This window comes from Molossus molossus, unplaced genomic scaffold (assembly GCF_014108415.1).
Source record: "Molossus molossus isolate mMolMol1 unplaced genomic scaffold, mMolMol1.p scaffold_m16_p_3, whole genome shotgun sequence".
NCBI lineage: Eukaryota > Metazoa > Chordata > Mammalia > Chiroptera > Molossidae > Molossus > Molossus molossus.
Window position 1 is genome coordinate 13,972,739 of NW_023425366.1, and position 21,499 is coordinate 13,994,237.

Below are 21,499 nucleotides of genomic sequence, written 5' to 3' on the forward strand. Positions count from 1 at the left end.
GCCTCAGGAACTTTTCTTCCCAAGTGTTCATTCCAGGCCCTGAATGTCAGATGCAACCCGTGATGAAATTCGCTTGTCAATACCTATTGCCACCAACCCCCTGCAATGTTCTCAGCCTGGTACTGATCATGTCATTCTTCTTCACCTTTACAAGACAAGTTTTGTTTTCCTTGATTGTTTTTTCCTTTCTTGGCTCTTCACTTTACTTAACTTTTTTCTACACCACTTGCAAAATAAGAACTGTTCCTTCTCCACCCTGTGGCTTGGATGGTATCCAGCGGAGCATCCACTTCCCAGCCCTTGACGTTGTCATGGTGACACCACTGCACGAGTCTCCCTCCAGAGGCAGCCTGACCTGGAGCTGCAGCAATGAGCCAGTGAAATAAATGTGAAATGAAGTAACATGCTGATGACAGTGGATGACCCATCTCATCACAGAACTTGTGGGCAGTGGGGGGAATCATGAAAGGTCTAGCACAGATTCAAGCAAAACCTTCTCTGTGTCTGATTTTGTCCAAATGTAAGCCATTGGGGTTGATTTTACTCTACCCTTTGATTTCTCTAGTTATCCATGGGCTTGCTAAATTATATCTTTTGTACATATGTCATCAATGCTTCAGGGTCATCCTAAACTGTTTTCTCTTTCTTTCTTAAAAATAGGAAATTTCGCCCTGGCCAGTTTGGCTCAGCGGTTAGAGCGTCGGCCTGCGGTCCGGAGAGACCCGGGTTCGGTTCCCGCTAAGGGCACGTACTTCGGTTGCAGTTTGTCCCCGGCCCTGGTTGGTCGTGCGGGTGGCAGCCACTCGATGTGTCCCTTCACGTCGATGTTTCTGTCTCTCTCTCCCTTCCTCTCTCTCCCTCCCACTCTATCTGTACAAAAAATGGAAAAATATCTCTCGGGTGAGGATAAAAAAAAAAGGAAATTTCAATCCCTAGAGGCACAGATTTATTTGTCTACTGTATCCTGCCCATGCAATAATGTAACTGATGCTAAACATGTGCTTTCTGGGTTGAATATCCTTTTTATTACCTCCTTCTTCACATCCCAACCCCCAACTCTAACTAACCAAAGATATCAGGTACCTCTGTCAAGCAAACTTTCCCAAACATCACTTGTAGCCTAAAACATATGTTCGGAGCTGGGTAGTGTTTTTCCCATTTTTTTAATGAAGAGCTGGAGTATAAAGTAGATTTTTGCTTCAGTCTTGAGGGTTATGACTGACGGTTTCCATTCCTCATCTCTGGCCCCCAGGAGACAGGGCTGCAGCCATGCCTCTAGGCAAGTGTTCGGATGGTGGGTGGTGCCCCCTGCAATGTTCTCCACCTGGTGCTGATCATGTCATTCTTCTTCACCTTTACAAGACAAGTTTTGTTTTCCTTAATTGTTTTTTCTTTCTTGGCTGTTTTCATTGTCCTTCCATCACATCCACATCTCCCTTCTGGTCCCTCCTGCTATCCATGGATATGGGTTTAGGTTCAAAGACCCTGCGGTGCTGTCTAGAACCAAATTACGAGTGTGAACTCAGAAGGTTCAGTCACGATGAATGCGTCTGTCTGGACCTTTGGTCTTCCAGAGGGAAGTGTCCTCTCCCTGGCGACAGTGGGTGGCGTTTACCCAGCTCTAGCACATCCTCTCTAACTGAATTGTTATTGTTTTATAAACATATTTATTAACTCTGAAGACTGAGACATTTCGGAGTTTTAAAATTGTACATCAACTTAAGTGTCAATAAAAGATACATAGAGTTATTTTCAGATAGATTAAGCCCACACTCCAATTACATCTGAATTAAATTTGCCCGGTTGAGAGGGTGGGTCTCCTTAGGTGGAACAGCCATCTACGCCAGACTCAATGATCCTTCAGGGCATACTTCCCCAGACAGCAAGGACTGAAGTGGTTTGTTTATGCCTTTGTGCTTAGCTTCGTCTTGCTGCCTGAGTCCAAGTACAAGTCACATGAGAGAATGTTCCCCCTGCAGGAGTCAGCGTCCTCATATCCTGGTTTACTGTATTCCGAGAGACGTAGTCAACCTACTCAGCCTCTCTTCTTTCGCCTCTGTTTCTCCCAGTCTTCTTGATGCCATTTTCACGTGTTTGAATACTGTGGGGCTTTTTGTTTATCTGTTTGTTATTTGCAGACTGCTGCCAAGCTAAAGACCAATACATCGAACAGTTCAAAGATACTCTGAACACTTCTGTGGCCAAATCAATTGCTGGATTTTTTGCAGAACCAATTCAAGTGAGTATATTAACCTGAGACATTTAACTGACCTTTAAGTTACCAGAGTTCTAACTCATACATTCTGGAGAATTTTAAAATGATTTAACTAATGCTGTGTCCCTCTCCAAAATCAATTCATTTTCTTGGTCTCCTTGGGGAAAAAAAGAGAGAGCCCCTGATTTTTTACAGGCTTATAAACATATCATCTTCTGAATTACTGGACTGAATAGAGAGATAAATGAAACTATTAAATTCCTAATATTCTGAAGAAAAGGAAACCCCAGCAATTTTAGTCGCTTGATACCCACACTGTTAGGGTTAGCCTTTCTACCTGGTGGGGCAAAAGTAGGTTTGCAGTTGTTCATATTGGAAATGATACAATAATTAATAAACAATAATACAAGAATAAACTCTGTTTCACATACTCACAACTGTAAACCTACTTTTGGCCACCTGGTATAATCTTATTAAATCCCCTTAATCCATTTTTATTCTCATCTCAAGAAAGCATACATTGACTTCCTTTCCCCAGGGGTATGGCATAAGGATAATGGCCCCTCTTTCACCCATAGTCAAAACAATTCTAGAGACAATTTCAGAATCTGCTGGAATTGCAGTTCCGGTCAAAAAGGCAGAGTAGGTACACACTGTGCCGGCCTCCTCCCACGACCACATCGAAATTATATGTAAGCTATAGAGCAACCAGCCAGGAGAACCATCAGAGGATACCTGAGCTGAGGTGTATAACTAAGGATATAAAGACGAAGCCACGCGGAGACGGAAAAGAAATCTGAGTGTAAAACAATTGCTGGTGTTACCAATGATGATAACCGAGCTTCTTTATTAATACTTTCAAAGGGCTGGGCTGTTGTTACAGGTCTTCTTGGTCTGCTCTCTTGCAGGGGGTGAATGGGGTGGTTCAGTACCCGAAGGGGTTTCTGAAAGAAGCCTTCGAGCTGGTGCGCGAGCGAGGAGGCGTGTGCATTGCGGACGAAGTGAGTCGATCTCATAACCAAGTCTTCACCAAGTAGTTTTTGCCAACATAGTATTAACCAGCCTGGCACATTCGCCTTACCTTAATAGCAAAACCTGTTTGGAAATGATATTTAATGAAGAAAAAAAGTTCAGCCTCTAAGTTAGTACGGATATTCAAAACACAGTCCTCCCGCCCCCGAAAGAATTCTACAATAGCTTGAGTTAGGAAGGCATTGTTAGAATAGCTACCGTCCCCCAAGGGGACAACTTTGAAAGGAATAGAAATTGACGCTGTGAACCCTAGCCTGTGTGTTTTTAAAAACAATCAATTTATTTTTAATCACACTGCATATGAGGGTGTATCAGAAAAGCAGTCTTTTGCCTACTGAGGATAGTAGCCCTCGCTATCACAAGCCGGAGGGTTGCACCCTGCCGGAGAAGGGCTCCTACATCACGACCCTACTAGCCATGGGAGCCCCACCAAGGGCTTGGAGAACTCGTCTGTTTCATGTGGGTTTCAGATCTGCGCCTGTGCCTGAACCATTTTCCTCAATTAAACAACCCACAGCAGATGTTGGGCTCCCCTTCAAAAGATTTTTTCTTTTTTTGCACCTTCTACATGTGCAGCTAGGTCTCTCCAGGGGGGCGGGGTGACGCCCCCGCCCCCAGGGTACTGCACAGTGGAAGGAAGCAAGAGCCAGCCCCTCCTCCCCTACCCTCCTCCCTTCCCCAACCTGCGGGTACAAGTTTAGGGATCGTCAACTAATCAAAGTCCTAGTGAAGAAAGTTCATCTGTGATGGAAAGGAAGGAGAAAAATATGTTCAGCGGGTTTACCATTAGCTCCTCCGCGCAAGAGCAAACTTCCACCTTTGGAATCAGCGCAACTGACGCTGCTAGAGGGAAGGTAGGCAGAAGGCAAAGAAAACGTGGACTCCGGAGTTTTCTAAGCTATTGGTTTTGTCGCTTCCAAGACATAACTGGAAAATGTCTAACACAAGGTGACCTTGAGGACAGTCCTCATAACCAGGAAAGCGCAGCATAGCCGGAACTCTCTGGGCACGTCCTGCATGCCAGGCACTGCTGGTGATGCTTTGCAGTTCTAGAAGGCGCCCCCCACTGTTCCTTAGGTGGTTACATCACCTGTCAAGGTCATGCAGTTCGTAGGGAAGGAGCCAGAAATCAAGCCTGGGCTCCAAGACCACAGCAGCCGCTGGTCCAAGCTGCCTCTCACTGAGAGAACAGCGGTGCCCAAGGCGAAGGATGGCAGAAAAAGAGGGAGCAGGGCATGGAAAGTCTGGGTGCCTGGCCAGTGTTGCTACTGAGTGAGCTTACACAGCTCATCTGAAGTAGCTGGCCTTGGTCTTCTCTTCTTTAAAATGAGGAGTTTGGAACCAAAGGTAGAGAACTGGCCACCCCCTAGGGCCAGCTGGGCAGCCAGTCTGCTGGCCTGGCGTGGACTAAGCTGAGATTTGAAATGGACTGCTTTCGGGCAGGGTGTGCACACAGCCCCTCACATAGGCCCCCCGGCTCACAGACCCAGCCGGCCTCCCGCACTCGTCATGCTCGTCACCCCAAATCACGTGAGTGTGTGAACTTTAGAATGAGTCATCTCCGTCCTACTGAAAGATTCGTGACACTGACACTTCCTAGGTGACTAAGCATGGTTTACTGTCCTACCTAGTGTCATGCATTGTCCAAGCAATCTGATTTTCCACCATTTATTTGTGATGCTTAGATAGATGGAGTGAAAAATGAAGACAGGAAGACAAAATGAATGGATTTTTTACAGGTCTTCCTCCGTAACCCCATTTGGGTAAATACACGAGCTTGCCCAGAGGCCCATAACTAGGAAGTGGGAGACCTCCAGACGTGAGCCCAGGTCTGTCTGACTCCTGCGTCTAAACTCTTCTCCTACGTGTTTGCCACCACGTAATTCTAAGCCCTGCCGCTGCCTTTGCTGCAGCACCCTGGAGAGCGCAGGAGAGCGGATGGCAGCCTGGGAAGGGAGCTCTTTCAAGCGCCGGTCAGACTCAGCAGCCCCACACCCTGGCCTGGCCTGCAATGTGTGTATGTGTATGTAGAGAGACTGAGACAGACAGACAGACAGACAGACCAAGAGACTGAGAGCCAGAAAGAGATCAAGGAAACTTCTGCAGAAAGGCTCTGGCAGAAATTTCACGGCAGTGTTGGTGTGGCTTTATTCAGGTAGGCACCTCTGCCTCTTTGTTCATTGTACAAACACTGTCTGCTTCTGTCAGGCACTCTGCCAGGTGTTCTGATAAAGAGAGAAATGAGGTACAGCCCCTGTCATCAGACTGATACCCTGGTGATGACTGTCAGCTGGGAGGTTCTGATGGCAGCATGCCCCGATGCCTTGATTGGGGGCCCTTCTGGGACTTGGGGAAATCTGCCTAGACCAATCGATGATGATGGAGCTGTGCTTTGAAGGACAGGAGGAATTGGTGAGATGAAGAAGCAGGGAGAGGGTCTTCCAGAAAAAGGGAACACCATGAACAAGACAACTGAGGTCAACTTTCAATTCCGAGTTAAGTGGCTCGGCTGGGTGCTCCTTCTGATGAATTCTCAGGAAGTCAAGGAGATCACAGGGAAAAGGATGACCATCCTATTTGAGCCAGGTGTCAGGTGGCCCAGCCCCCATCCATGTACTGCAGTCCTACCCCAGCCAGCCAGAGGCAGGTGCTGCTCTTCCCCTGCTGCCTTGCACACGGGACCTCATTAGGGATTGCTAGGTCCTGGAGACCCTTTCCCTGAGCCTCATTTGTGTGGCCTCACAGCAGCCCCGTGATGCATTGCTACCCGTGTTTCTACTTAACGGAGTCAACACGGGTACAGAGTGACTTAAGAGACATGTCTGGAATCACACAGAGCTAGTAAATGGCTTTTGGTGACTAAAAGCTCAGTCACAGATTGTTTCGTCAACAGTGATGATGATGACCAGAGTCGGCAATCATGACACTGAGGAGGAGGAGAGCCCAGGAAAGAGAGGGAGAGAGGAAGAAGTAGGGGGAGAGGAGAGGAAGAAGTAGAGGGAGAGGAGAGGAAGAAGTAGGGGGAGAGGAGAGGACGAAGGAGGGGGAGAGGAGAGGACGAAGGAGGGGGAGAGGAGAGGACGAAGGAGGGGGAGAGGAGAGGACGAAGGAGGGGGAGAGAGGAAGAGGAGGAAAGTGAAGAGATCAGAGTCAGAAAAACCAGCATTTCCTTAAGGTTTCCCGTGATTTTGGATTTGCGTCCATCAGGTGCAGACGGGATTCGGAAGGCTGGGCTCTCACTTCTGGGGCTTCGAAACGCACGGCGTCCTGCCAGACATCGTCACCATGGCGAAAGGGATTGGGAATGGCTTTCCCATGGCCGCAGTGGTGACAACGGCAGGTAGGACCTGCGGGCAGTCTGTGGCTGCTGCTGGGCCCCCTGAATCGGCAGTGGTAGAAACCCTCAACATGCACTGGAATGTATACGGGTTGGAGACAGTGATGGGGACTACAGATGCATTTCCCAAGCAAAAAAATAAAATAAAAAGGAGCAGTCTGTCTGCCAGATCACGGACCAGATGAAAGAAACCCAGCCCTTCCTGCTCTGGCAGCAAGGAGGACTAATTCTCCTGCCTCCACAATGAAGTGCAGGGTTCAATGACACTGACAAGGTACAGGAAAGTGTGCCGCACAAACAAGACCAACACGAGATCCTTGTTAACCAACCTGGACTCAACCCTGAAACTTCCAAGGATTGCTATTCTGGAAGGAAACTCTTACTTGGCTCCACCACACCCAGAAGCTGGAGGTTCAAGGTCCAGAGTGACACAGGTGTCTGTTGATGTCTCATCCCACAAAACTGCCAAATACAGGACAGTCTCACTTAGCCAGAACATTAGTATTAACTGAATTCTTCATCTTAGTGAGGTTTTACAGAAAATCATTTTTATGAAATTCCCAAAATTATTTCACTTGTTTTTCCTGCACTTATGAGGCACAGAAGGGTACTTAAGTACTCTGTGATATCTCAGTGATTTATTAAATGACTTAGGTACAAAAAGTATGGATGTAGCCCTGGCCAGTTTGGCTCAGCGGTTAGAGCGTCGGCCTGCGGTCCTGAGAGACCCGGGTTCGGTTCCCGCTAAGGGCATGTACCTCGGTTGCAGTTTGTCCCCGGCCGTGGTCGGTTGTGCGGGTGGCAACCACTCGATGTGTCCCTTCACATCGATGTTTCTCTCTCTCTGTTCCTCTCTCTCCCTCCCACTCTACCTGAACAAAAAATGGAAAAATGTCCTCGGGTGAGGATTAAAAAAAAAAAAAAAAAAAAAAAAGTATGGATGTAGAAGGTCAAGTATAATGAACCGAATATATACTCACCCTGAAACAATCCAAAAATTAGATTACTAAATCTTTGATGTGAGGATTTTTTTCCCTTCTCAGTCCCAAAAGTGAAAGCCAAAAAAAGGTTTTATTAATGAAGGTTCCAGCCCAGCCAGTGTGGCTCAGGTGTTGAGCATCAGCCCAGGCACCAAGAGGTCACCAGTTCGATTCCCGGTCAGGGCACAGGCCCCGGTTGCAGGCTTAATCCCCAGTAGGGGGCGTGCAGGAGGCAGCCAATCAATGTTTCTCTTTCATATCAATGTTTCTAACTCTCTCTCCCCATCCCTAATTCTCTAAAAATTAAAAAGACATTGTTTTTAATGAAGGTTTCAAGTAAATTCGATAAATCAAGTTTTAAGGTACTTTTCAGTTCACATAGCACCCTGAAGACTTTGTCATCCAACTTCTCATTGAGTAAAGAAGCTATCTTTCCTTCTCTGCCCGATTAGTCAGCCAGGGGTACCGTCACAAGGGACATTCGTCTTCTCACGGTTCTAAAGACCAGGAGTCCAAGATCAAGGTCCAGCAGAGTTAGTTGCTGGCAGGTGGCCGCCTTCTTGCTCTGTCCTCATCTGTCCTTTCTGACAGACAGCGAGAGAGCTCTGTTGTCTTCTTCTGAGGACACCAGCCCTGTTGTGTGAGGACCTACTCCTGTAACCTCAGTTAACTTCAGTGATGTCCCTAAAGGCCCTCCCTACAAATGCAGCCACGCTGTGGGTTAGGGCTTCAACTTGTGGATTCAGGTGGTGGGCCACAATTCCACCCGTAACATCTACTATCTGGTGAGTGAAGAATGAATTGGATATGATGTCATTGACGACATGATTCAAATGGTTGTGATGGGAGATCATAGATAGGAATGCATCCCCCTTTACCCACCTTTACTTTCTCCCCCCAGAGATTGCCAAGTCTCTGGCTAAATGCGTGTTGCACTTCAACACCTTCGGAGGGAACCCCATGGCCTGTTCCATTGGCTCAGCCGTGCTTGAGGTACGTTCCAGCAGCCACATGACCATCAATGGTGTCACAACATGACCAGGTCAAAGTCACACACACAAATCCTCCTAACTCTATCACATCACACTGTGAAGAGGAGGGTTCATTATTAGTTTATGAATTAAAGTTTGATTCCCAATTATTATCCTGATACCTGCCCTTTTATTAAACAATCTTGTTTTGGTGCTCAAAGTATTGAATAAGAAATATGTACCATGCATGGGAGATGTAAGCATTTTCCTATCTAGATGGTAGCACTGAAATCTCTTTGTTATTTGAGTGGTATTTTATGAATAGTTACCAACTGCTATCTTCAATTTCAGGCACCGAAGGGTACTTAAGTACCTTGTGATATCTCAGTGTTTTTATTAAGTGACTTAAGGTACAAAAAATATGGATGTAGAAGGTCAAGTATAATGAACTGAATATATACTCACCCTGAAACAATCCAAAAATTGGGTTACTAAATCCTTAATGTGAGGGTTTTTTTCCCTTCTCAGTCCCAAAAGCGAAAGCCAAAAAAACAGGTCTTATTAATGAAGGTTCCAGCCCAGCCAGTGTGGCTCAGGGGTTGAGCGTCAACCCATGCACCAAGAGGTCACCAGTTTGATTCCTGGTCAGGGCACATGCCCAGGTTTTGACTCTTTTTTTAATGTATTTCCTTGCTTTTTTTTCTGTACCGTCCCAAGTGAAAAGGCTACAGAGGAACTGAGTGCTCAGGTAATTCAACGATTTTTAGCCCCACTCCACTGAGTTAGCCCTAGAGTCGCATCTCTAGGAAAAGATTTTTTGTTAATGTCCTTGCTAACATGCATGAGAGCATTCATTTAAATACAATAAATATTTCTGAAAGAATGTTCGAGAAAGTAATAACAGATGTTTGTGGGAGGGGAGACTTGATGGCTAGGGGACAGGTCAGCAAAAAGTTTTCTATTATATACACTTTTATATTTTTTGATTTTTGAATGAGACACATTGTTCTCCTATTCAGAAACTTAAAAGTATTTTTCAATTAAAAAAAAAAAAGTAAGGAAGAGCTGCCCTTGCTAATTAAAAAGTACCTTCAAATATGATTAAATTGAAATGAGCAAGTACGAGTCAGGTGTGTTATTTGTTCCATTTTGTAGACATTGCCAACTTTTCCTTACAGTGCCATGTCATGTCCACCGATTTAGAAAGTAGAGAGGACTCAGGTGAACAGATGGGTCCTAAAAACAGGTATGCCTGGAGTCACGCAGTTGTCACCAGTGAAATGCCAACGCCGGATATTGCATGTATCTAGTCAAGAATCTGGCCCTGGCTGGTTTGGCTCAGCGGTTAGAGCCTCGGCCCACAAACCAAAGGGTCCCAGGTTTTATTCTTGGTCAAGACCACAGACCTGGGTTGCAGGTTCAATCCCAGCCCCAGTCAGGGTCATGCAGGAGGCAACCAATCGATGTGTCTCTCACATCGATGTTTCTCTCTCTCTCCCTCCCTTCCATTCTATGTAAAAATCAATGGGAAAATATCCTTGGGAGAAGATTAACAACAATAAAAGAATCAGGAGGTGAAAGTGCTTTTGTATTTCAGACCCGGACTCTGGCCACCCAGGGCCCTGCTTGGCTCCGCCCCCGGGGCCAGGGCCCTGCAGTGATGCCCCTGGCATGACAACTTACCTGGCTGAAGGCAGCCAGACAAAGGCCAACAAGCTCCCGGAGGGTGGGTATCCGTGACCCTTCTTTCCTCAGCATCCTTGTCTTTTTCCCATGGATCCCAGTTTTCAGCAAAGCCGGGCAATACTGAACCTCAGGATTACGGGATCTGGGTCTTGAAGATGAGGAAGGGTGGGAAAACTAACCCCTCTACCAAAGCATTTTTCTCCTTACAGAAATCTTTCTGTAGTGCATGGCATGGCCATGGCCACACTAGACTTTGGTTCCTTTTGGTCAACTTTCTGTAAAGAGGGTCGTATACATTGACCTCTCCATGTTTCTCAGTCAATTTTAGAACTGTTTCTTTTTTTTTTTTTTTTTTCCTTTATTGATGTTAGCAAGAGAGGAAGTGAGAGGGAAGGAGAGATAGAAACATTGATGAGAGAGAACATCAAATGGCCGCCTCTTGCATGTCCCCATTGGGGATCGGGCCCACAACCTGGGCATGTGTCCTGACCAGGAATCGAACCAGCGACCTCTTGGTGCATGGGTCCGCACTCAACCACTGAGCCACACCGGCTGGACAATTTTAGAACTGTTTTAATACAAGAGCATTTGGGGCTTTCTCTCAACAGGTGATTAAAGAAGAAAATCTGCAGGAAAACAGTCGAGAAGTTGGCACGTACATGCTACTGAAGTTTGCCAAGCTGCGGGACGAATTTGAAATTATCGGAGACGTCCGAGGCAAAGGCCTCATGATAGGAATAGAAATGGTGAAGGATAAGGTAGGTTCTGATCTGCCACTCTCTGCGCTTTTTGGAGCAGCAAGAGTCAGAGTAGTGAGCATCGGCCGAAGCTGACTTCGGTCACTCTCGGGGAGGGGACCCACAAGGATGGCATTGAGTATGAACAGAATGCCAGCCAGCCCTCAGGAGTCCTAGAGGGGTGAAGGTTGGTTTTGGAAAAGGAACTGGTATTATTCTTGCCAGACAAGGAAAAGAGCATCGGTGATAAGTGAGTATTTATCATTACAAATATGGGAAGAGTGGAAATTATTTGGGGAGGGACAGGTGGCCCAGAGAGCTAGCGGAATTAAGGGAGAAGGGCTGGGAGAAGGTTGTGGTGATGGTTTGGGGTAAGGATGGTACAGGGTGTGTGTGCGTGTGTGTGTGTGTGTGTGTGTGTGTGTGTGTGTGTGTATTTCAATCTCCAAAGTGACTTTCTGGCGATGTTCCCCACGGTCACAAACTCAACATGACAATAACTGAACTTAGCATTGTCCCCAAAGCAGTTATTCCTCCCAAGTTCACTGCTTCTGTTTCCCACCCTCCACTCTTCTCCCAGTTGCGGAGCCTCAATACCACCAAATAACCTGAGATTCCTTCTCTCCCCATATGTCTAATGTCAAGTCCTGTTGACTGTTGCCCTGTCTCTCAAAGCCTTCCCTGCATTTCTGCTGCAGTCTCTACAGTCCATGTGAGCAGGAAGCTGCCCCACCATGAGGGCAAAGCTGAGATCCTCCAAGGGGAGCAAGAGCAGGAGCATCTTGGCCCAGGGAGGAATATTCAGACTGACCCCTTTAACCTAATTCTTGTCCACGGGCATTCAGTTTTCCCCTACGCGACTTCTTGCTATTTGATCTAGTTCAGGAGAGTTGATGCTCAATTCTTTGCATCTTTAGACCAGACCGTGGATATAAGACTCTTCCATTAAAACCACACAGCACAGCCAGTAAAAAGCAGGAATGTTTAGGCAATATTTAAAAGCCAAGGGAAGAACTTCTGGTCAGGATGACGGGTAGGTAAACGTGGTATCACCTCCTCCCACAACCACATCAAAATTACAACTAAACTACAGCACAACCATCCTTCAGAGCCACCTGACATCGAGCTGAATGGAAGTCCTACAACTACGGAATTAAAGTAGCCACGTGGAGACTGGTAGGAGGGTGGAGGCGGATGGGCTGGTCCCACACCCACGTGTGGCAGGTAAAAATCAGGGGACACCTCGGCTGGGAACTCCCTGAGGAGTGAGGGGTCCCCGTCCCACACCAGGCGCCCCGCACAGGGTTCCAGTGCCAGGAAGAGAATCCCCATCACGTCTGGGTGTAAAACCAGCGGGAACTGAGGCTGAGAGGCTGAGGCTGTGGGAACCCCAGGCAGCTCCTCTTAAAGAGCCCGCACACGGACTTACTCGGACTCGCTCCTTCTGGGCTCCAGCGTGGAGGAGGCAGCTTGAAAAGCACCAGAGACGTACAGGGAAGAACTGAGCTGTTTGGCTTCAGGATGAGCTTTCTCTCAAACAGATGTGCTGGTGGAGGCCTTTGTTCCTTTGGTGAGCCCTTCCCCAGGGCAGCAGGCGGCAACCATATCTGTGACTCCTGTACCTGGCTCACAACATTTGCCTCAGCCTGGTGATTCCCTGAGGCCCTGCCCCAAGCTGTTGCCAGCGGCTTTACCATAGGATTAGCCTGTCTTGGATCCTGCTTCAGAGTTTCCGAAAATCTCTCAAACAGGCAGCATCTGGTCTCAGCGAGCCCCATAACTCTTGTTAAGTGGCCCCAGGCCTGGCACTAGAAGCAGCCAGCCTTGGTTCACAGCTTGACTTTGCCTGGGCACCTCCAAGCCCAGCACAAGAAGCAGCCATCTGCAGATCACTTTGTATCTTATGCCTGGTGGCCCTGGGTAGAACACAGGCAGAGGTTGACCTTGCCCCAGAGCCAGCACACCCAGTGGACAGTTTCAGACTCCACAGAAACACCACCAATCAACCACTTCCACAAGTGACACACTCAGTGAGCGGATGCAGAGGGTACCAGAGCCCTGATGAAGTAAGTCTTGCTCTGTGTGTTGGGCCCCTACACAGCTCATCCTCCAAGGGAGTCAGAGGCCAGTGGTCAGTGGGCACAGCCAGTCCTTGCAGCTGATCAGCTGAGTAAATCCCTCCCATTGTCATGCCAACAGCCATCAAGACTCAATTATAACAGAAGAGTGTACAGTCCACACTAGGGGTGCACCTCGAGGGCCCAGCTAGGGTGATCAGGGAGGCTGTGCCACTGTATCCTACAGACACCTACAACAATAGGCCACCCTACAAAGCCTAGGAGACATAGCAACTCTACCTAATACATAGAAACAATCACAAGGAGGCAACCAAAATGAGGAGACAAAGAAACATGTCCCAAATAAAAGAAAAGAACAAAACTCCAGGAAAAGAACTAAACAAAATGGAGATAAGTAATCAATCAGATGCAGAGTTCAAAACACAGGTCATAAGGTTGCTCAAGGAATTTGGTGCGACATTCAAGGGACTTAGTGAGACCTTCAAGGAACTTAGTGAGAACATCAACAACATAAAAAAGGACCAGTCAGAAATGAAGCATACACTAACTGAAATTAAGAATAATTTACAGGGAATCAATAGTAGAGTAGGTAAAACCAAGAAGCAAACCATCGATTTGGAATATAACAAAGCAAAAAACACCCAATCAGAACAGCAAAAAGAAAAAAGAATCCAAAAACTGAGGATAGTGTAAGAAGCCTCTGGGACAACTTCAAGCGTGCCAACATTCGCATTATAGGGGTGCCAAAAGGAGAAGCAAGAGAGCAAGAAATTGAAAACCTATTTGAAATAATAATGACAGAAAACTTTCCTAACTTGGTGAAGGAAACAGATATACAAGTCCAGGAAGCACAGAGAGTCTCAAACAAGATGAATCTAAAGAGGTCCACACCAAGACACATCATCATCAAAATGCCAAAGTTTAAAGACAAAGAGAGAATCTTAAAAGCAGCAAGAGAAAAGGAGTCCATTACCTGCAAAGGAGCTCCCATAAGACTGTCAGCTGATTTCTCAAAAGAAACTTTGCAGGCCAGAAGGGAATGGCAAGAGATATTCAAGGTGATGAAAAGCAAGAATCTATAACCAAGATTACTCTATCCTGCAAAGCTATCATTTAGAATCAATGGACATATCAAGAGTTTCCCAGACAAGAAAAAGCTAAAGGAGTTCATCACCACCAAACCAGTATTATTTGAAATGTTGAAGGGTCTTCTTGAAGACGAAGAACAAAAATATGAACAATAAAATGGCAATTAATACATATCAATCAGCAATTGAATCTACAAACAAAATGAGCAAGCAGAACAGAAACAGACTCATAGATACAGAGAACTTTTTGTTGCTTGCCAGATGGATGGGGGCTGGAGAGAGGGGTGAAAAAGATGAAGAAATTAAGAAGCACAAACTGGTTGTTAGACTGATGAACCTCAAAGGGAAAAGGGGAGGGAGGGCAGGATGAGATAAACCAAAGAACTTCTATACATATATGCAAAACCAATGGACACCAACAATAGTGTAGGGAAGGGAGCAGGGGGTGGGATTGGGGAAGGGGGTCAACGGGGAAAGAAAAAGGGGTACATCTGTAATACATTCAACAATAAAGATGAGTTTAAAAAGTAATAAAGCTAAGGGAAGACTACAGGAAAATAAGAGGAATATGAGAAACTAGGCCACAAGCCGTACATACTTACTTTCCGCGTGGGGTCCAGTCAAGGGCTGCTTTAAGGCTCAGAAGGATCCATCCAAGTCCCCAACTCAGAAGCTCCCTCCAAGACTGCAGACTCCTCAAAGTCCAGACTCCAAAGAGGAAAACCCAGCAAGCAAGGAGGGTTTCCTTCCCTTCCTACTGGTCCAAACCCAACTTGGCATGCTCAAGGACAGGGGATAAAGACGCTCCTTCGAACTTGACTGGTCCTGGTAAAACAGCAGAATCCTCCCAAAAGGTGCAAGATGACATCGTAGGATCGGTGAGGAAATCCTCGTCTTTTCCCCCATCCCAGGTCCTCCATTATCTAGTAGAACATTTGAAAAAATCCTTTTCCTTATCTTAAAGCTTTAAGACAGGCAAATAGCTCCGGGAGGCCTTATTCCTCACCAGGAATGGAAGGCTGGGGAACCAGTTGGATCAGGAGTTGAAGGAGGGGGATGGGTACTAAAGCCTAGAGGGAGGGTGGACAGGAAGCCCGGAGAAGAATGGGGCTGGGAGCTCTGGGGGGAGCCCTCCTCTCTCTCGAGGATGGAAGGGGCTGGCCCGCAGGATCGCATCTTGGGCATCAGAGTCAGACCCGATGCTGACGCCCCTGTGGCTGCCCTACAAGGGAGGCCACAGCACTCACGCTCAGGACAGGAGGGTCACCGGGCACTTACACTCACAGACTCAGGAGACAGGAGACACACAGAAAGGGGACAAGACCCCACCACAGTGCACCACAGGGGTGCTGGCCTGTCTGGACCCACAGGGAGGGACCAACGTCAGATGCCCAGTGCCCTGAAACGGCCTCCTGGCTCCCATGGTGCTTACCTTTCCTACCCCTGGAGGATCCAGTCTTGATGGGAAAAGAGCAAATTTCCCCTCAAAGAAGATGAGGACAAATGGGTCCACCCAGCTACCCAGGCCATGTTGCGGCCCAGGGAGAGCTTGGTTGTTCATGTACTTTTGCAAATTCTGAGCCATTTCCTGGACTTTGAAATGAGCTCTGTACACGGGAAGAGCAGAGTGAAGGGTCAGGGAGCATTTCCACATGAATAAAGCCGACTCCAACTTCAGTTGGTGAAGAACGAAGCTCAGGAGGAACTGTAGCAAAGCCAAGCTCTGCACCCAACTGTGTTGGTCTTTGGGAATTTGGAAATAAATTGGGATTAAAAACAAATATTGAATTTTATTAATATTTAATAACACCCCAAAAATTCACTCCAGCAATGAACAGCTTTATTTAGTTACAGGGGGAGACAGAGATTAAGAGGGAGCAAAGAAAACTGGTTGCTTGAGTTGTTTTTTTTATCCTCCTGGAAATAATGTCTGCAACCATTCAAACACCAAATAGAAAAAAAAAATTTTAATGTGTTTACAGACGAGCCGCCAGCCTCTTCCTCGTGAAGAAGTAAATCAGATCCACGAGGATTGCAGACACATGGGACTTCTGGTTGGCAGAGGTGGCGTTTTTTCTCAGGTAAGAGAAAGGCTTGTGTTTACCTGTCACTTAGGTAGGCATTTCCCTGATGTCCCGATGCTGGTCACCTTTTTAAAGGAGTGTGCTAGGGGACCCTGCCCCACTTCTAGGTATAGTGCTCAGGTATTTTCAAAAGAAAGTGGCAGTGAAGCCTTGGGGCCACTAGGGGGCGCTGTGTTCAAATGGTTTGGTTCTGGGAGGAATAGATACAGAGGACAGCCTAACAGGCATGCACGACATGTCCGTACAAACCAAAGGATTTACAGCATAGGTCATAGTAAAGTCATAACAGTCATGCAATAAACATTTTGTCTCATACATGAGTTCAATGTAACCTGTAAAAGCGATCCTGATTGCTCTTAACTGAGCCCTGGGCTCTGACTTTTCGAACCCTAAAGCTGCTAAGACTTAGTGGCCCCTGTGGCCAGGAGCAACCTAACAGCACTGGCAGGCCCGGGTGACCCTGCAGGAGGGGATGGGGACTACCCAGGCCGGGTCCCTAAGGCAGAACTCAAAATCCCACTCCCACGCCCTTCGCCCTCAGGCTGGGAGACGCAGACACCCACCGAGCTCCGGGCTCCCTGGCTGGGAAAGCGGGGTGCAGCCCCACAGTCAGCACCGGTGTGGCCCTGCCAGGGGGCCTGGGCTGCTGGGGCAAAGCAGTTTGCCCCAGATCCCGGCGCAGCAGGGCCCTCACCAGGGACGGCTCTGGGGCGGATCTAAGATCTAGCGTAACTTGTGCCCCTCCCCTAGTTTGTTCTTGCCCTTGACCGTCTTTCTTTCCCATTTGAGACGTCAGCCATTCTTCCCAGCTTCCCAGCTCCATTCCTGCCCCTCACTCTGTCGGTGAGCTCTTGCCTCCTACCTCTCAGAGGACATGGAAGCTGCTAGGCAACATCCCGTCTGTCCCCACATCCATTTCTTACCGCCTGTCCTAAAGGTTCAGAGGAGGTGTCACTCCTGCTCAGACCTGGGTCCCCACCCAGGCTCTTGTCCCTCCGCACCTTGTATCTGCACCTTCTCCTCTTCCTCGGCTTCTCCTCAGCCCACAAACAACGGCTTCGATTCTCCCAGCCCGGGGCTGAAGCTGCACACCCCACCCGCACTTGTGCTGGGACGGGCTTGGCGAATTTTTCCTAGTCCTGGTCACAAATATTTTTCTGCACAAATCAAACAGAGTCACAACTTAAAATTCTAAGATGTGCAACTTATAAAGACATAAAGCAATGAGTTGCGTACTTGCTTAGTGATTCCTTGGCTCTCTGGCAAACACTTGCAGAGCGGTGGTCGCTGTGCCCCTACTGAGGCTGAAAGAATAAATAAGGTGTGGCCCCTCCCTGCGTGGGGCTGGTGGAAAAGCCAGAGTGACAGAAAATTACAACACAATGTAGTACACTCATCCGTAGCTATAGAAAGCAGGGCTACAGGAGGGAAGGGAAGGGGCTCCCAGGCCACCTTCTGGCCAGGTTGGGCCTTCAACGGCGGGACAAACACGCGAAGCACACGTGGAGCCAGGCAGCGCGCAGAGCGACATGCTGAGAATGGGAAGAAGCCTGTTTGTCAGGTTCTGTTCTAAACGCTGTGCATGTCTCGACTCATTTAATGCTCTCAAAGAGCCCGTGGAACAAGTACTATTATCATCCATATTCTACAGAGAGGTTAAGTAAACAGCCCAAGTCGCACAGCTAGTCAGTGGCAGAACCAGGATCTAAACGCAGGCGGGCTGGTTTCTGAATCTGTCCTCTGAGGGGGTGGAGGCTGAGGGGACAAGACTGGGGGCGGGGAGCCCCGGGAGGGCTGACGGTGCTGCTTGAACGGGAGCCGTAGTAACGGTGACAGCGGAGACACTCGGGACAAGTCTGCATGTGGAGAATGAGAGTCAAGGACGAATCCCTCCCGTCTAACTCGTCTTGGGGAGGATAAGGGTGAGTTCAGCATTGAACACGTCCACCCGAGGGGCACATGGACATCCGTTTCCACAGACAAGTCTGGGGCTCAGAGGAAAGGATGAAAGTAAATGTCACGATTTGGGAGTCGTCAGCATGGCAGTGGCGACATGAGGACATTTCCTGGGAAGTCGTCCAGATGGAAAGGACAATGAGACCAGCAGGAACCTGCACACCGACATTTAAAGGGCGGCTGGGGGACAGGGTGCCCCAGTGGCCACGACACAAAGGGCGGAGGCGGGTGAGAGACGCTAGGAGAGTGTGGAGTCATGGAAGTGAGAGAACGGACAGGTTCGGGAAGGAGGAGGGACCAGAGTGCCAAGCGCAGCAGGAAAGGCCAGGAAGGCCCAGGGCAGAGACCCACCATGGCAGGTCACAGGTAACGTCAGCCAAGGTGGTGTTAAAAGGTTGGCAGGGCAGCGACCAGACCGCAGTGGGCTGAGATGAGAACGGAGGGCAGGCAGAGTGGGAAATAATGGCCAATGTGCATCAGTCCGTTTTTTTAGTAAGTTTGCATGAAAGGAGAGGGTAGCATTTGTATGGTTACTAGACGGGGCCAGGGGAACAACAGACTTTCACTTGGTGTGGTTTGGATCTGGGTCACAGGAGCCGTAAACCTGCTTGTTTGTAGGCGGAGGGGAAGTTGGAGATGCAAGAGAGCACGGGGCTGCTTCCTGGGGTGACGGTGACGGGAAGCCAAAAGCACAGATGGACAATCTGGAGTTGAGGAGCAAGGGTACCTCATTTTCTGGACCTTCGGGTCAGGCTGAAAGAACGGATGTGGGAGCAAACAAGTTCATAGACAGATCTTGCCTGACAGCTTCTGAGAAGCACGAGGCAGGTCGTCTGTGGCATAGAGCAGGAGGCATAGGAGTTGAGCGAGGAAATGGAGAAGAATGCAAAGGGTTTAGAATGAAAAAGGAAACTGGCAGAGAACAAGAAGAATTTTGGGGACCAGCAGAATTTAGAGACCCTGCCTACCTCGCGGTGTCTGTCTGCCCAGCAGCGTGATGTCCTTTACTGCTGCCACTCCTAGGCTGCCTCTGTGGGTGCGGAGCAGTTCAGTTACAGCTTTGTTCAGGGCTGGGACTTGGCAGCGTGGGTGCCGTGCCGAAGGTGGGAGGAAGTTCAGCACAGTGAGGGGGCATGCAAGAGAGCCTTTCAATCAGCCACATGCTCCCAGCTGGTGGAAAGAACGAGATCTAAGTGGGGTGATGGAGCTCAAGATAGTGGAGGGATGAGGAGATGCTGGAAGGCTTCGTGATAAAGGCAGATGTAATGGGATTCGGAAACCGAATCATGCCTCGAGAAGAGGAGGCTGGTGGACGGGCCGTGGGTGTGAACAGATGCGGAGGAGCAGAGATGAGAGTCTGCGAGTTGTGGTCATCAAGAAACGGAGAAGCTTTACTCTCGGTGATGGCAGGAATGGGGTGCAAATAGGTGCCTAGGATCTCAGCGAAGGAGGTGGGAGGACCAGGAGGTGAGCACAGGACAGAAAGGAAAAGGAGCTCAGCCAGAGGGTACCAGGATTTGTAGGAGACTGGAGGGTGAGTGCCCCGGGAGACCAGTCCATGAGGGAAACGTAGGAAATGCGGTGACAGCAGTTTTCGTCTTCGTTCAGTGCATTTGCTCGGTCACACGTGAGTTTCTGACGACCCGCGGCTCTCCCTGTCTCCTCAGACATTCCGCGTTGTGCCCCCACTATGCGTCACGAAGCCAGAAGTTGACTTTGCAGTGGAAGTTTTTCGGGCTGCGGTGATCCAACACATGGAAAGGAGAGCTAAATAAAAGCTCAGATATAAAACCCACATGCCTCATCCAGCCGGTGCAGCTCAGTGGTTGAGCGTCGACCCTGCACCAAGAGGTCGCCGGTTCAATTCCTGGTCAGGGCACATGCCCAGGTTGTGGGCCTGATCCCCAGTGGGGGGCATGCAGGAGGCAGCCAATCGATGTTCTTTCTCATCGATGTTTCTCTCTCTCTTTCCTTCTCCCTTCCTCTCTCTCTAAAATCAGTAAAGAAAAATAAAATAAAATATTTTTAAAATAAAATAAAATGTGTATCAGACACGCCTCCTTCGTTTCCACTGCCACCATCCCACCCTGGACCCCTCGTCACTTCCATTACGATGGTCTCTAATACAAGAATTGCCCACACTCTAGACATCAGAACGCACATTCGCATGTTTATCCCTTGTGTTTGCCACCTGGCTTAGAATTGACTTCATATTTTTTCACTTAGGTATATTTGAGAGTAACCTTTCTCTAACTATAATAAACGAGTATTCAGGTCTACTCGTCAAAACTGGAGAGGGATCATAAAAGCAGACTTAAGGCCTCACTTCCTCACCTCTGCTCGGGCCCAGCCAGGCGGGTGCACCTTCCTCGGCCTGAGGCTGACTCTCTCTTTGTTCAAAGGGGGATGAGAGACTCTGAGAGGTGTTAAAAGATACCGGCAAAGTGCAATCCTCTCCTTACCACCAAGGAAAGAGGGCCCACACACTGAAAAAGAAAGGCTTTCCCAGCCTGCGGTGAGATGTTTAAGCTCCGCGGGGTTTAGCCCTTGTCCTGATGGTCTCCTCTCGAGGGGTCTGCTCCACCCACCGTCCGACACTCACGGCGCGACTGTCTCTCCAGCATTGACTTCAACACGGTATTCCTTTGCACAGAACCTTCCGGTTGCTCCCCATCGTCCCCTGGATAAGATTAAAACCCCATTAACAAGGAACTCGATGTCCTCCAGCGTCCAATACCCAAATAGAGCGAGCTCGGTGGAAAGATCATTGAATTAACAGCCGAACGACCTGAAATCCAAACTCAGTTCTAGTTATTAACCATAGATGACCTTGGGCCCGCCTTTAACCTTTTACTAACCTCACTTCGTTCCCTGTCACATCAACACTTGTCATTTCTACCTGCTGGGTTGTCTTGGGAATTGACTGAGGTAATGGATGTAAAAGTGCTTTGCAAACTAATTAGCTATGCAAATAGAAATGTCTTCACTTCAACCTACACATCTCTTCTTTCCTTCTCCCAAGAGCAGTTCTGGGGCTTTATTTATACTTACTTGCCTCCCGTCCTTGCTCAACCACTAGGATTTCATTCCTCCACCTCATTCCTTAGAAACTGCCTTCTCAAAAGGCCAGCAGGGGCTCCCTTAAGGCCAAAACTTAGTGTTTCCTGGCAATGTTTTCTCTAGACTTCTGCTCCCTCTTGAACAGGATTTCCTTGGCTTCTGCAGTGTGGTCCCTCTCTCTCAGATGACTCCTTCTGTCTGGGTCCGGGCAGCCCCTCCACTGCAGGGCTCTGTCCAGGGCCTTCCCTTCCTCCTTCCCCCATCCGCTCCCGGTA

General features: G+C 48.4%; 1 protein-coding gene across 2 annotated transcripts in view; it reads left to right on the top strand.

Annotated features, from left to right (window-relative positions):
• AGXT2 (alanine--glyoxylate aminotransferase 2) overlaps nt 1–19,968 on the top strand; it is a 32,610-nt gene extending 12,642 nt beyond the window's left edge. For both annotated transcript variants that reach the window (XM_036280152.1, XM_036280153.1), the window contains exons 8-14: nt 2,139–2,239; nt 3,124–3,216; nt 6,455–6,587; nt 8,466–8,557; nt 10,830–10,979; nt 16,107–16,205; nt 19,832–19,968. In XM_036280152.1, the coding sequence (XP_036136045.1) occupies nt 2,139–2,239; nt 3,124–3,216; nt 6,455–6,587; nt 8,466–8,557; nt 10,830–10,979; nt 16,107–16,205; nt 19,832–19,939 (776 nt within the window). In that variant the 3' untranslated portion in view covers nt 19,940–19,968. The remainder of the gene's footprint in view (nt 1–2,138; nt 2,240–3,123; nt 3,217–6,454; nt 6,588–8,465; nt 8,558–10,829; nt 10,980–16,106; nt 16,206–19,831) is intronic.
• Nucleotides 19,969–21,499: the final 1,531 nt, after the last annotated feature.